The sequence below is a fragment of the Salvelinus namaycush genome, chromosome 10 (genome assembly GCF_016432855.1).
Source record: "Salvelinus namaycush isolate Seneca chromosome 10, SaNama_1.0, whole genome shotgun sequence".
NCBI lineage: Eukaryota > Metazoa > Chordata > Actinopteri > Salmoniformes > Salmonidae > Salvelinus > Salvelinus namaycush.
In genome coordinates this window covers 4167122-4184255 of record NC_052316.1, presented here as the reverse complement: position 1 = coordinate 4184255, position 17134 = coordinate 4167122, and the positions used below count along the sequence as shown (strand labels likewise).

At 40.0% G+C, this 17134-nt stretch overlaps 1 protein-coding gene across 1 annotated transcript; it reads left to right on the top strand.

Annotated features, from left to right (window-relative positions):
• Positions 1-5534: 5534 nt before the first annotated feature.
• On the top strand, positions 5535-7421 carry LOC120054389 (C-type natriuretic peptide 4-like). The gene is made up of 2 exons (XM_039001803.1): positions 5535-5627; positions 7152-7421. The coding sequence occupies exons 1-2, from the start codon at positions 5535-5537 to the stop codon at positions 7419-7421; spliced, it is 363 nt and encodes a 120-aa protein (XP_038857731.1).
• The last annotated feature ends 9713 nt before the right edge of the window (positions 7422-17134 follow it).

Here is a 17134-nt window from a genome sequence, read left to right as displayed (position 1 = left end):
ACTGCTAATATGCTCTGTAGCCACCATGGCCGCTGAAACTGCAAAGGAGCATGGGATATGTAGTTGTGTGCATGTAGTTGTGCACAGACTCTTGCATGACCTTAGCAGTAGAACAAGTTCTTTCATCTGCCTATCAGACTTGGTATCTCTTTTTAACTCGATGTATGAATGGCAACATATACTGTAAGTGATGACGTTGAATGGAAATTTGATCGAATACTCAGGAGGATGCTGCATGCAGACTAGAGTAGGGCTAATCTCTGGTCCTGGAGGGCCAAAACCCTGCTGGTTTTCATTATTCCTTCCAATCAGGGATCTAGGACAGCAAGTAAGTGGACTCTCGCATCAATCAATGACATTATTCATCAACTAACTACCAGGTAGAAAAGATAACCAGCACGACTACGGCCCTTGAGGACCAGTAGGTGGATAGCCCGGTTGCACAGTATACAGATGCAATGTAACAATCATAATGCAATGATGACTAATATGCAGTGGTGTAAAGTAACTAAGTAAAAACACTTTGAAGTACTACTACTTTGGGTAGCTACTTGAGTATTTATATTTTTGACTACTTTTACTTTTACTCGACTACTTTTTCCTGACACCTAAAAGTACGAGTTACATTTCGAATGCTCAGGCAGGACAGCAATATGGTCCAATTCACGCACGTATCAATTCAACGTGGTGTCATACCTACTGCATCTGCTCTGGCGGATTCACTAAAAACAAATACTGCATTTGTGAATTATGTCTGAGTGTTGGAGTGTGCCCCTGGCTGTCTGTAAAAACAAATCCAAAAAAGAAAATAATTTTGCATCATTTGATTCAAAATGCATCATATGGGAATGATTTCTGTATTTTGAAAGTTACATATGTTGTAAACTTGCTGACAAGCAAACCATTTTGGGACAACGTCAACGATGGACTAAAGAAACAAATATGAGACAAGTATGACAATTGAGTACTTTTTCCACCACTGTTCTTAAGTACATTTAAAAACAGATACTTTTAGACTTTTACTGGGTGACTTTAACTTTTACTTGAGTCATTTTCTATTACCGTATGACAATTGAGTACTTTTCGCACCGCTGCTAATGCTACATTTTTTCATCATTGATCATTGACAAGTCACTGAAAGTGCTACTGTCCACTAGAACATGAAATAGAGATGGAGAGCAGTCATACACATGACAGAGAGCTAACTATTAATCAGATGTGATCTTGTGTCTCTTAGCCAGCATGGATAGAATTGCAAGAATTTACAAATATTTGCCATATTCTAATAATTCTCATGGTCCATGCCATGGTGGAACTTGAACTCCTGTAGATGTGAAACAATTGGATGGTGAAACCACCAGAAAAGCAAAGTGAAGCAATTCAGCCATTCTTGAACATATTCGGAAAAAATATTCCCAAAAAATATTCAGGCATTCATTCGAAAAACGCCTGATCAACTAATGTGAATTCAACGTCAAATCATCTTTTGTCGCAATAAAATGTTGTCGATCTTTAGAACATTTCTCCTATATCTGACGTTTTCATTACACATTTCGCAATTATATATTTTTTGCGGCACTGGTTTTGTCAAATAATCCTGGGTCAATGGAAACCTGCCTAATGATCATGCAAGTACCGCACAGGTAGGCTACCTAGCTGTTCCACCTATGGACACCGCCGATAACCAAAGTCTGACAATGGGCGAGTTAGTTTTGCATTGCCTAGTGCCCGGTGCACTATTATTCCTTACGTCATTTGTCAACTACTACTTTAGACTGCCTACTATTTGTAATGATAAGCTTCATAGTTATGCTGTGATATTGTAGCGAGAGTTGCTGAAAAAATTACTAGCCAATGTTTGCTATGAGAATATAATCACTATTTTGACTGCCTGTATGTGTCTTGCTTGTGTTTGAAATGCTTGCCTAAATATACTGTTACAACAGACAACAAAGTTTGCACAAACATGTTGATCATGTCTTTAGTGTAGCCTACAACATAAGGTTCCCCCTCCATGTCAATGAGGGGGAAGCGGCAGTGGAACAGTGGGAGCACTGAGTCTAAGCTACTTAGGCAGCGGTGTCCAACATCTACATTGAAAAGAAATCCTGCACATGCACAGAGATCTCCGTATCAAAGGGAACTGCAAGTTGGATTCCAGAAAATCCGGAACCGCCACCAATCTGTTTAATTAAAATAAAGGGCACCATATATTTAAATGGCTATATATTGGTCTCAATACTATTGGACTTTTAGGCTGTTAGGTTGACCATGCAGCCAGCAACTTAAAACACGGTCAATGAAGCATGCCGTTGATTCTACTCCGGTTCTCTCTCAATCTTCGTACTCAAAACCAAAGGGCTGGGTCTGGATAAAAAACATGAATGAGAAGGTGAATGACCAAAAAGGCTTGAAGTGGCATGACTGGCAATAATTTTCCATTGAAATAAGAACCAGGTCAATTGATTCCCTGCCTCCCACTGTCTCCTAGTGATTGAGCTAACTACTCAGAAATGTAGCTCTCATCCATGAACTAGATGAACAACACATTTCAAGCCATCCATTCTCATAGGGCAAAGAGTATTATGACCCCCTCAAGTGCACGACAGGTGCATGACAATAGGCAACTATGAGCATTTCCACACCACCGGGAATCATTCACTCCTGATCGGCCTGGTTCAAGACCAATCTTCTCTCTTGCCACAATGGGTCCTTGTCTTAGACAATGTATGGCAGGCTCACGGGTATTGAGGGTGTACGGCCCTGAAGCATGCTGGTCCGTCATCGCCGTGCGTGGTGCGGTACCCGAGCAGTAGCCAGGCGCACTGTCCAAATCCATCAGTGTCCACCTTCGGTCCAGCCTGGGTTTCAAGGAGGGAGAGAGAGGGAGAGAGAGGGGGTGGGGCATTTTCAGAGTGCGGGTCATTTTACCCTCTAGTAGTCAATAAGATGGTGACAGTGGCCTTCCAACTCAAGGTCCTATTCAGTATGGCTGAACACTGGGGCAGCAGTAGCTCGAGGTTGAAGAGAGACGGGCAAGTAACTGGAGGTTTGCCTGTTCGAATCCCAGAACTGATGGGGAAAATATGGTGTAAGTGAGCTGGCAACTGAAGGGCTGCTGGCATCAGAATAGCAGGTGCCACCTACTGCTGTTGTGCCCTTGACCAAGCGCTTAACTTCAAACCAGCTGCATGGACAATGCTCTGAGGTAGAGAATTTGTTTCCAGCCTCCTCTGTGTGAATATATGATATCCAGGGGATTAGGAATAATGCAAGACACGCAAAAAGACACCTTTCGGATTCACATTGGAAAATAGATTTGTATTGTGTTGTGTTCTGTTGGGGTTGTATTGTATAGCCTACAGTGAGAGTTATCCAACATGAAATGATAATTGAACTGAAACCACACTACAGATATTGTTTTGGATGAACTACATACCCAGTAGGCACAGACTTCAGTTCAACTTCTATTTTTGATTTACAGTTGGTTGAGTTGTCAGCTAATGTGAATTCAACATGAAATCAACAAAAAATGTCACGATGACATTGGATTTAGGTTAAAAGTTGGGTGAAAAAATTTGTAAATTCCCTTACATTTATGAGTTTTCGCAAATTCAAACAGTTTTCCATTTACTTTTCATTTACTTTTTTTGTTGAAATGACTTGCAAACAGCTTTGATTCATCCAGTTTTTGCCCAGTGGGTAACGTTGATGATTTGTGTTGAAATTCCAAAGAAAGATCTGATTTTCTCCCGTTTTTTTTACATAATGTCTGAACACAAAATAAACCACCCTCTGGACTAGAGCCCTTGTATGCAAAACGGATCACATGGGTCAGTAGTGTCATTCTAACAGAGAGAGAACAATCAATTTACCCTCAACCGGAATGACATGATAATTATGGAACTGTTGTGAAGTGAGGCCTTGCCAATCTTTAAGACCAAAGACAATTTGAGGTGAAACTTTTGGCGAATGAATGTTTAGTCGTTTGGTATTTCAAGACAGCAAATACTGCCACTCTGTGTTTCAAAACAGATGGTGCCTTAGGTAGCAGTATTCACCTCTCCAAAGCTCATCATATTGCTCGTGAATAGAACTTTAGACATTTCCACCCTTAGACCATAGGTCGGGCACAGTTTTGTATGTGTTTCAAATATAGATAGCGTCATTTCATATCGCTGCACAGCAATGCATTAGTGAAGTCAAGCGCGCAGGCACTTGCTCTTTAAGAAAAACGCGCACTGCAGTATGCAGGTGTCTCACAAAAGACAACGGGTTGATGACAAAGTGTTACGCCAACAGAATAATTAAAGTAGTTTTTCACAAATCACCGTTTTTGAATTACAGCCCTAACATGTGTCCGATTTGACAACGTTTCTTTCACTCAATGTGTTCTTGCGCGTAACCGGGAGGATGCATAGGCAAGCGAGGGATCTTCACGTGGTATCCGCTGACCGCTATGTCACCTCTGTGACATCAATGATGTTTGTGGGATCTGACACGCTTGATAAATCGAATGAACCATGGTCTTTTGAGCGTAGGCCTATAACTGTTTCAAATCTAAGACACCCCTCTAGTCTTCTGATCTAACCCGTTGGATTATAACTCAATAACCCAACTGGGTCAAAAATAATCCAACGTGTGTTCTGTCCATTATTTACCCAGTGCTGGTTTGTTTTTAACCCAGCATATTTTAGAGTGCAAATTAAAGCCTTTGTATACATTTTTAATTCAAGTTTTGGGGGCTCATATTTTAAAGTTACACCTTATTAATGATTTCCCCAGGAATTAACGGGCATGTTGGCATGTGTTATTATGGGTTCAACTCTATACAGCTGAAAGACGAATAAATCATTATAAATAATAACAAACATTTATTTTAGTTTTACAATTATATAATTTAGGCCTGCCATGACAGCACATCTTTTGGAATGGTGTTTGATACACTTTCCCCCGCAATATGGTAATGCTGAGTGGGTAATCATTCCACACAAACTCTGTTGCATCTAACAAGTTAGCTCTTGATTTCTTTGGAACTCATTGTCCAACCTCATTTCATCGCGGTGGGCGGTTGGCATTTTAATATAGTCTTATGTGTCTGCCAATGTCACACTTCAACAGTTATGAAATACATATAATTTCTCATTTTCAATCAGTTGAGTACGGTTTTGGATTCAAACCAGTCCTAGTGGCACATGGTATAGCAATTGTGTAATCTATATTATTCTCATTAATTTAAGCCACAATGACCAGTCTGTGTATCATTTAATTAATCATGTAGCATGACGTGCTCCTCAAGCCGCAGGTACGGGTAAAAAACGAAATTGGCAAGTTACAGAAGGGAGGGAAGACCAATATGCAGGTGGTCATGACATCACCAGTGGCTGGCTATAAAGTCGCGAGTACTAATTCACAGTTAGAGCAGCACTTGGGAAGCTTGGAGTAAGGACAGACAGAGAGACCTAGAGTACCAACTGGTTACCAACCGATATCATTTATCCTGAAAAGAGGAATCCTTTACAAAACTTGTCAGAATGAACATCTCGCATTTGGTGGCTTGTGGACTTATGATCATTCTGCTTTCAGTGAGGACAGGGGCGAAGCCTCTGACACCAGCGCAACAGAAGGTGAGGTCACTTCATTGATGTGCGCGCCGCAATTTGTGAGCGGAATGCGTTCTTAGTAATTTGTGATTCTTTGTAGAACAATTTTGCATTTTGCGCAAATATCACTCTAATATTGTCCACACGATGGTTCCCCAAAGAACATGAACAATGAATGCAAGTGTATAGGCTACTGGCAATGTATATCTTGGCATGCAGGCTATAATGGTTTACTTCATCATAAACTATAGACTACTGTTCCTTTTTTAACGCGGGGGCTTTAATAATCATAATATTGTTAAACGTATTAGTATTAAGTCTAAAGACTATTGCATTTAAATTACACCGGTCGTGTTGATGATATGGGTTTTGTCTGCTTCTCAACGTACGCATAGGCTATTACTAGAAGGAAAGGCTTGTTTATCAGCGAGATATATGGAGAGATATGCTACTGTGTTTTACACAAATCTAAAGACTACTTTCTTTCTTGCATCATTTTGATATTCATGCTGGTACCCAAGCGCGCCTTGAGAAGCACTCGACTGGACATCGGATATGAGGAGACGGTGGCCTTTACGTCTAACCAAATTAGCTTTTGCGGTTCTTAAAAGTAATAGCGATGTATAAGGCGACCAATTCTACATTTCATTGTACTGCGTATTTTAAACCAGAAAACATATTTTCTCAAACGTTTGGTCATGCCAGCGCGATGGTGAAAAAGCGCATCTGCCTTCAAGAGACTCGCAGCGCAGATATTTCGGAACTGAATATTCTATGCACGAATAGTCCTAACACTATGTAGCAGTGAGTAATTAATATCCCACTGCACGCGCACCTGTCTTTCCGCTGCATCCATGAAACCCCAGGAGAAGGAGACTTATTTCTGACCAGTGTTCATCGCCTTATTCAACCAATGTACACACCGTTTCCCATGCGTTAAAGTGCAAATGTAGACTATGATAACACCCAAATTGAGAATTTGGTTTTGAAGGATGGGCCAATTAATTGCAGCATTTAATGTGATTTCTATTCAGTAGCTAGTAGCTACACATTTAACAGTGAAGGCTGCCGAAGGGAGGACGGCTCATAGTAATGGCTGGATCGGAGCAAATGGAATGACCTCAAACACATTTGATGCATTTGATAACATTCCACTAATTCCGCTTCAGCCGTTATCACGAGCCTGTCCTCCCCAATTAAGGTGCAACCAACCTCCTGTGCCACACAACCTGTATTTTGGTGTCTCCGGACGCGAATCAAGTGTAGGCAGCACTAACATTATACTAGATGTAGCATAATTGCGTAAAGTTTGATATGGAATAAACCCAATTACTTTTATAGGACCAGTTGAAAACCAAACTGTTGAGAAAACTGCAGGAGAGTGAGTTTACTGCTTGCCAAAGTAGGCAATTGATTTCCCGAATGCGCAGATGTATTGCCGTTTATCAGAAACATTCCCAGATGGGCTATCTGCTGACAGGTGCTCACCCAAGTCGTTTCAATTAAGAATGTAGTATCTAAAGCGGGTGTTTTGTTTCTGTGTCCCAGTCTCTTAGAAGTTTGTTGGGGGAGGAGCTGTCGGAGTTCCTGGCGTCGGAAGAGAGAGAGCGGAGGATGGAAAACTTGCGCTCCAGGGTACGATTGCTGCGAGACCTGCGCATGGAAATTCGCGCCAAGGGCATGTGGGCGCGCTTGCTGAACGACCAGCCCAGTGCACGGAGACACAAAGCTAACACCAAGAAAGGGACCGCGGCCCGGAGTGGCTGCTTCGGACACAAAATGGACAGGATAGGCACTATTAGCGGCATGGGCTGTTAGAGATGGCGCATCGAGACGTATCGGTAAGTAACCTAACCTCCCGCGGCATATCCCTTTATCTATGCGTAATTTCACATCCTGGGATTAAATCAGGAAGAACGTCCATCAGCACTACCTTATGATGGGAGACAAAAAGGCGACCATGGGAAAACAACCTAATTTAAGAACAGTTCCATAGGCATTTGCTACAAAATCCCCAATGTAGGCTAACTCCTGTGCACATTTCAGATGAGACACCCATAGACTACAGACTAAAAGAGTAGTGTAGAACAGTTTGCAGTAGCCTAAATGTGACCGTCTGCCTTGATTTGGTATCATGTAGCAACATTTGAAATTGTGTTTTTTACATTGGATAAAAATAGCGACTCAGAGCTATAAAATTGTATATCATACACTTTAGTTGAGGAAACATGGGAAAGTAATTCTGCTTTGAAAGTTTATACATTTTTAACCGCACTTTTGATAAAATGGCCCTTAAATGTTTTGGTACCCCTACTGGAGAGCTCTTCTTTGTCTACACCCATTCAGCATCATTCACACTCTCTTAAGCCTTAGCCCCACCCATCACTTTAAGGATTCACACGTGAGGCCATGTGGTAAACACACACTATGTCAAATAAAATCAAGTGTATTTGTCACATGCACATGATACAGAAGGTGTAAACAGTACAGTGAATTGGTTACTTGCATAGTAGCAATATCAAAAACAGAAAGTGTCCAGATAAAATATTTATAAAATATTTTTATCATTATTAGATGACGGTTACCCATCATACTTGTCTAAATTGATTGGTCATGTGAAGGAAATGCTATAACTATAACTACATCTAGCTAAGTGGATGGGTCACTGTTGTCTGGACATGTTATACATGTTCATGAAATACAATAGATGGCCATAATCACCCCCAGACACAGCTGGCTAATTTGATGGGTCATGTAATAATCTTGCCGAAGTGGAGTCTTTTGTTTAGACATGTAGCTAGCTAGCTAAACAATCTGTAGTATGAATAAGCTGTAGTATGAATCTCCAGGTAGCTTAAGCTAACAAACTAGGTTCAATGTAAGCTAGCTAACATTAGGCTATAACAAGCAATGCAAATGGAATTCTGATTCTAATAATATTACTACAAAGATCATACACGTAACGCTAGCTAGCGAGCCACAAGCTAACGTTTGCTAGCTAACTAACAGTACACTTTAACTTGCAATAAAAATGACATTCTGACCAAATGTATATCTGAACATGTAGCTAGACTCTTACCGGTATACATGAACGAATGCTTCACAGTATACTGGAACCATTTAACTCCGTTTTGTTTGTAGTTACATCTTTTTGGGGCCAGCAATTTGTCAAGTGACTCCGGTTCACACTGACCATGGCGTGTGCACAAAGTAAACCATCACTTTTTCCAACTGATCTGTCGGGAGCGCCTACTACATTCAGGCTATCAATGTTGTTGAGAAAAGTAGCAAAACGTTTGTAGTTCTCGATGGCTAACGTTATATCTTTCAAAAACCGCGCGGTAGAGAGGACTGTCAACACATACTGAACAGCTCATGTTATAGACAGAAGCATGCTAAATGGCAGACCAATCCAAACTCATCTCCCTGCATATCCAGCCCAGCCATTATCTCAGCCAATCGTGGCTAGCAGGAAAGATCCTGTCTTTTTCCGTGGCTAAACCAACTAGGCTCGTCATTTAACAAATGTATATTCTTATTTATGGATGGAATATACATTTGTTATCAAGGCACATGAAAGTTCACATGTTCCAGAAGGTATTTCTGCAAAAATAAAAGAAGATAAAAAAATACATGTTTACGTTCAAATGCCTCTGCTGTGAAGTAGTGACGTGCGACATACGCCTAGTTTCCTGAAACGAGTCACAAATGTCCATGTATGCCCGTGGAGGTGATGAGGTGGCCGCTTGTCAGCCTGTTAGTGGCCAAAGGTCAATCTGATGTGAGAGGTCAGTGGGGTCACTATGAAACATGTTGCAACTGACCAACAGTCATTGAAACAATGTTAGGGTTACCTCAACCTTCAGTGAAGCGGTAATCCTATAGCCTAATCCTTTTGGTTTAGGCCTACTGACTACTACAAGCAAATCTTATTGAGACTGCATTAAAAAGAAGGATATGAATTAACTTACAAATACATCTGCTTCTTGATTGAAGTCATGAATCAATTCCCAAGCAGTCGTGTCCATCTATATGCGCTCTGCTTATGCATTTATGTGGGACAGCGTGTCCCATTGATGCTCTATCAGAACATCATGCTGACTGCGTTCTCAGGACAAAACCCCATAGAATGAGATCAGGAAGCCCCTCTTGAAATGTTTGAAGTTCGTGGGAAGTAATCCAAATGAATTGGCCATACTCATTGCAGTAAATCACCATAAGTAATCATAGCTGTTGGCTGAAGTCAATGGGACGGATGTGAAGACAATGAGGACATGTAGATGTCAGTGTTAGGCCATAGGCCGTTGATAAAGCATAAAGCATAATGCATTGTGTGTACGTGATGAAGTCACTGGCCAGTCTCTATGTATGTGTGCGAGGGAGAGAAAGAGAAATAGAGAGAGAGAAAGCAGGTTCCTCTCTTTGTAGATGGACACACACACACACACACACACACACACACACACACACACACACACACACACACACACACACACACACACACACACACACACACCACCCTAAGTGGAATGTTCCAGGAAACCCTTTTTGCTAACAGTGAAATCCTGATGGGGAGGGGCTGTTGTGGCACCTTCCTTCGTCCTGACTCATATACCGTTCATATGTGACTAAGTGTGTGTGTTTCTTGGGCAGACACCTCTCTTCCTCCCTTTACCAACTTTAAAGTGAGAAGTGGGTGAGGAGGACAGGAGGAGAGGAGTATTAGGCGGTCAATTCAGTATTGTGTGAGAGGCAAAGGCCGGACTTCATGTGCTTGTTTGGAGTGAGTAGACCAGATTGGTGCAGTGAGACTTCTGTTAGAAAGCTTGTTTTAGTGAGGGTGACACGTGATCCCCTTTATTTTGTGGTAACATTTCCATATCTACATCCAGTTTTCTTTTAACAGAACCATCCGTCCAGAGTTTTCACTTGACAAAGACATCTAACCATGTTTTTTTTCCTTCTCCCCTCTCCGCACAGCATTCAGACGATGGGCTCGACAACATGGATTCAGTTGGTCCTCGCCTGAGGTAAATACCTAAAAAGTGACGGATTTTCGGTATAAAAAGCCACCACGACCAGCATTTTCGAGGACTGAGACAACAATGATAAAGCCAACCCACATGTATAACATAAAGAAAGATCAACACACACTACCAGATGACGGACAGTGGTGTAAAACCTAGAAACCGAAAAGCTGTATATTGTTGCTGCTGCTGTAAATTCCTGTACTTTCATTCCTGCATAAATGTATTTATGTTTTAAAAACTATTTATATGTTTATAAAAATAGATATTTATAAATATTCGTTTTATTTATGTAACATTTTGAAATGGATGCAAACTGCAGGTACATTCTGTTTGTAACCTTTTTTTGTCTTCAATAGTGAATGTTTTCAAAATGATAAAAGAAAAAAAGAATCCAGACACTTACGAGTCTCCTCCCAGTTTTTGTATATGGAGAAAACATATAGTTTCTGGTAAAAAATAAACTATGGGATGGGGGTGAGACTGAGGCTTTATTCAGTGATAGTAGGCCAACAATTCTCTCCATTGAGTGGCCCTGCTGGGCACCAACTGGTTAAATCAACATTGTCGCAAACTAATTTGTCAACACATTGTGATGTGGAGTCTATGTGGAAAATACATTGAATTTGAAAAAAGTAATCATTGAAAACTGTTGTTCTGTGAAATTTCAACCACCGGTTTATGTCATCACGGTAACCAATTTTCAACATCGACAAACCTTGTATAAAATACGTTGAATTTTGTTCCTCTGAAACAACGTAAGATCTTAAACGTAATATGCACTACAATAAAAAAATTTAGGCTGGAAAGTTAATCTATCTACTGCGACCCTTTCGAGCTCCCATCGAGAGTTTTAACCAAGCCCCGCCCTGGCTTAGCTTTGATATTTGTCACTGTCTATTACCAATGTGCTATCGTGAGAATGATTGTTGAGAAATATCCACTTAATAGTTTCACTGTTGCAGCCAAAGACAAAATTCAAAAATCAAAAATTCCAAAGGGTAGGTTTAACAGAGAAAATTACATTTGACCATACTTTTTCAATCATATATCATCAATGATGATATTTAGGTCTATATAGCATTTGGGAAGCCATCAACAGCTATTGTTTCAATTCAGCCCGTGATTAGACAGTACAAAATTAGACAGTACAAATAGGGCTAGGGTTTGAGCTTTGGTTGATTTCAAATTGAATTTACAAGTTAAAAATAAATATGTTGGATTCACCTCTCCATCTCAACCAAAAATATGAGTTAAAGAATAGGACTAGATCAAATCAAACTATATTTAAAGTGCATTTAAAGTTTGATTTGATTTAACATTAGTCATTCACTTAGACGATTGGTTGAAATGGAGACGTGAATCCAACATATTAATTATTATTATTTGTAGACAAAAGCCACACTCAGTGGTAAAGATGGAACTATCCAAGCAGAAAACACATCTCCTTCAAATGTTGATATTTGGTTGCGTTGTCAATCAAATACAACCAAACTCAATATTACCTTTGTAATACAGTAAATAGCCTACAGTTAAGGCTATCTTACAAAGGAATGTAAACATTTTTATTCAACCTTAAAATTAGTAACATATCATGGCCACATTTTGAGGTTACGGTAACAATAAATGTAATCATAGAAAGCATGCATTTTCAAGATAGCATGCAAAGGTCGCAGGTCGCGGGAATTTTCAGAAATGCTATAATATTCTTCAACGGCATTGATCACTTGCACCATGTACTTTAATTTAAACTGCAATCCAGGTAATTTGGTTGTGCTATTAGATGAAGCACAGTGATAACACATTAAGTTGTTGTATAAATAAACAAAATACCTGACATTTATTCCTATTTGAACTTTGTTGTGTTTTTAAATGGTTAAAAGCGCAGTGATAACACATTTAAGTGACAACTATGCCAAAAATACAACATTGATTTTCCATTGGAATTTGGTTGTGGTTTAGATGGTTGGGTGATAACACATTGGGAATTTAACAAACTTCTGGCTCTCTTTTTGAGTGGGTGAAAATAGGTTGTAATCTCGTTGATCAATGTATCAACCAAATATTACCAAATTCTCTACATTGAAATGACGTGGTGTGCCCAGTGGGTGGGTTTTTGGTAACAGAATTTCAAGACAGAATGCAATGTTTCCTAAATTTATCAATGCAGAAAAAATTATCCTAAACTAAATTTAGTTGTCTGGGGTCATTACTTCAACATTATTGTGTTTTGATGATTTGGAAATATCTTTTTAAGACTTTTTCTTGTAAACATTTTATAAGACCCATTTTGTATCTGTTTGACAAGAAATGAAAGCCTAATTCCACATTTTTAGGATGGAAAATAAGTTGGAAAATGGATAGATGCCTTAATTTCAAAAGAAACATTGACTCTTAGCTTTCATTTCACACCTAATTTGACATGCTTCTATGAACTTCACATGTTGGTGCTCATGGGTGCTTTGACATGGAAACGACCCTTATCGAAGTTCCACCGGCAACTAGTTAAAGGAATTTATTTTACGCCAGAGCCATCCAAATCAAGAAGTAAGAAAGTATCATCAAGTACTAGCGGATTGAAATCCTGCTGACCACGGAGATAACTAGGTAATCTGTTAACACTGTATGCAAATACAGTCAGTACATCAACTATTCTATATCTGTTTTACAAATTGTTGTATGACAGTAAAGACACCCTCAGTTTGCTTCCTAAATGTTTTCAAGTAACTTTTCAATGCCGTTCTTTTTATCTTCAACACAGTAAAAAAAGAAGGCATCCTTTATAATGCAATGGATGTTCCTCCCTTTAAGAGTTATGGCTTGGGATGTTCAATGCATCTAAGTTTATTTCTCAACCAACCTTTACTTTGGAATGCTTCCTTAATTGTAGACTTGGAAGGCAATGGTGTCTTCTGAACTCCCATGGATAGTTGCAGGTGGAACTTTGGAATTCAGAAGATGCTCCGTCATTAAATGAACTAGAATCTTACACATTTATTGGCCATGAAATCCAACAATGTTTATGGCGCCATCTTGTCTGACCTTCTCTCATTGATGGAGAAAGGTGGGTGCCACCCCAAAGTGCATGTCATAAGCGCAACTCAAAAATGAAGCATTGCTTTGAATGACTCTTGCCTTTCTCTTTGTCTCACCTGACAATCATGGTTGTAAAATGTTTTTTTGCAAGAAAAAAATTATTTCTAAAGAACTAATTTAGTTAGGTTCCTCCCTGTTTCATTCCGTTTTCTTCCATTCTATTTCATTTTATCTTTGTTTTGGTTCCTAGTGAATACACCCCTGGTTTTGCTAATTCAGCCGATTTGCAGTGTATAAAGGGTGGCAGTTATACTACCTGTTTTCAGCAAACCACTTTTTATATTTCAGTAAGCCTCTCCACTGCACCAAAAAATCTCTCAAAGTCCTTATTTTTGTATTTTAGTGTACTTTTATCATTCATTTGGTAGGCTTGTGTTGGGAACCCTCAGCATTTCAAAGCTCCCCTTTGCTCCTGTAAAAACTAAGGGGTAGCATACTGCAGCTACTGTAGTCTTATCTGCTCACAAAGAGTAATGTACAGATTGTAGTCTCATGTTCCAGGTGTCTAAGCTCTCCAGTCACATGGATGGTGAGCAAGTCTGATGTGCATCATAGAGATAAACTGCAGTATACACGAGTGGTGTTTCTTTGCTCACTGCTGCCCTCCTGTGTTTAAATATCACAATGCTGAACGCTTGACTTAAATACCTCTGTACAAGGAAACCGTTATGTTTATCTATTGCGGATTGCAGGGTCGTGTTCATTAAGCTCCAAATGGAAGATAACGAAGTGAAATAGGAAGGAACTACCTGGACATTTACAATGAAAAATGCTCATTTTCATTTTCCATTGCATTGTGTGCCCTAATGGACACACCCCAGGTGATTGAAGATACCCTTGCTGTTGCTGTTCCAATTAACACACACATTCAAACGTTTTAGTGGCCATTTGATTTGTGCCTCATGGGTGGTTCCCCCTCTGCCTTAAATCGAATATTCCTCTCCGTACGTGACCTTCGTGAAGATTAATGATGATGTCCAAGCACTCCACACTAGGCACACCATGTCATTTTAACATGAAAAATTGGGTAATATTTGGTTAAGACGTTGATCAATGAGATCGTTGATCAAGGAGAGTACAACCTATATTCATCCACTCAAAAAGAAAGCCAAAACTTAGTTGAATTTCCAAATCCCTAAAGCTGCATACAAACATGGTCTCTTTCTTGAGTAAGGCAGCTCCAAAATACAGGTGTTTCAGCCTAGCTCAGTGCTTTATGTGGTGGAGGGGCACCCAGCGAAAGCACAGAGCGTAGAAGTTGGTAATCTTCTCTAGTTGCACCGTGATTGGCTCAGTGTTCTGTCACTCATGGGGACACTACGTCACTGCAGAGTATACAGGGAGAGCTAGGCAGTTCAAGCCACCTTGGGTGCTGACATAGATTTACAGTAGAAGTGCCCGTCCAAGACGGCTCACAGATAAAATGACGTCAAATCATGTTATATTTACCATAGCTTTAATTGCACTGATCATGTGAACGTCATACTTTCAAAATCAAAAGCTAGGCAAGCAGTCATCGTGATGAATCATGTAGACAATCTACTGGCAAATCCTTTTCAATCCTTGTCATGTGAATAGAAATTACAGATATAATGTATTGTTGCTCATCGGCCATTGGACATAAATGTTACACAACATGTCGGAAATCGCAAATTCAACAATGATTGGTTTGGAAGGAATCAGTGGCTAACTGCGAGCGTCACAAAGCAATCACTATTTTGCTTTCTTGCCTGGAGAGGAGAGGGTGTGTGTTCCTTGTCTGGGTTTCAAGGATATAAAACATCTGTCTGAAAGGGTCTAATTACCAAGCTTAACGGATAAACATTCACATGCAACACCATAGGCCAGAAAACGGCTGAATACGTTGGCCATGCTGTCAATCCAGCATTACTTCATCCAAAGAATGCCAGACTTTGACAAAGTTTGATGACAAAGTTTGCCCACAACAAGGACCGCCATGCCACCTTCCTGTTCAAGTGAGCACAGCACAACAAACGGTGAGTCCAAAAATATATTTTGTATGCTGCTGCATAAATAATGTAAATGCCAGGGAGATACGCATGTATACTATAGCTAAGAAACTATTACCAAGTGTATGTTGTGTAGTGAGCTGTTAGTAGCCCATGTGTCTCACCCTAAGAATTTGGTAATTCTCCCTCTCAGGGGATTCACTGTGATTCACTGAGTGCCTCTTCAGAGCAAAGCATCTACTGTACATGGTCAGTTCCAATACCATATTTACTATGTGCGGGTATACTGAAGTGATGGAGGTAAGGTGATTAGGCAACAGGAAATAAGATAACAGAGTAGCAGCATCTTGTATATGAGTTGGTGTATGTGTGTGTCGAGTCAGTATAAATGTACAGTATGTGCATATTATGTGTGAGTGAGAAGATGATGGCGAGAGTGTGTGTGTGTGAGTATGTAGGGCCCTGTGAGTGTGCATAGAAACTAACAATAAACGGTCAATAAGGATGCAAGGTTAACTCAGATAGTCCGTGTGGGTATTTTGTTAGCTATTTATCAGTCTTATTGCTTGAGGATAGAAGCTGTTCAAGAGCCTTTTGGTGCCAAACTTGATGCACTGATACCGCTTGCTATGAGGAAGCAGAGAGAATAGTCTATAGCTTGGGTGGTTGGAGTCTTTAACCCCCAAAAATGAGATGGGTGGTAGTGTTGTTTACATCATGCAGTGGCCATTTTAGCATGTAAATCTAGATTGTTTTTAGATGCATGCCAGCAAAGCCACTACACAACACAACACTAAACAATACATTAATTGCACTATAACGGTGACAAATGTTGCCCACAAACTGTTCGGGCCTACATACTTGTAAACCTGTCCGGACAGTGGAGCTTTCCTTTCAGCACCATGGAGTGAATCCTTACAACCGCTACACCTGGCTGTCAGGGCAGCCTCATCTGGCAACAAAACAGTTAATTCAGCCTCCTTGACTGCCTTTTTAAAACCATAGCTTATATGGCTGACTTGCTTAAATAAATATGGTTTCTACTGACTCCTGTGGTAGATTAATTTCTGTATTACCAAAGAGAGAGAGAGAGAGACAAACTACACACACCAGTCAGAGTTATACTTAATATACACCTTTAATAATAATTAAGCTTTGCAATAGCATTTGACTTTCAACAATTCACTATCTCTAATGAATAGTTGAGAGTGTCAACATAATGGCAACTGAGATCTTTTAGAGCAAAGATCCACCCCCCTAGTCGACATGACAAACCACAGATAATAGGAACTGTTCACAAAGAAAGACTTTTACTTGAGAGAGGAGTATCCCATAGCCAGATAGCATTCGCTATAAATTATTGTTCAGTTTGGTCTCTAAGACGAGGTTCTAATCTCATTCCTGGTACTTCATAGTACAAAAACACCAACTCATCCAA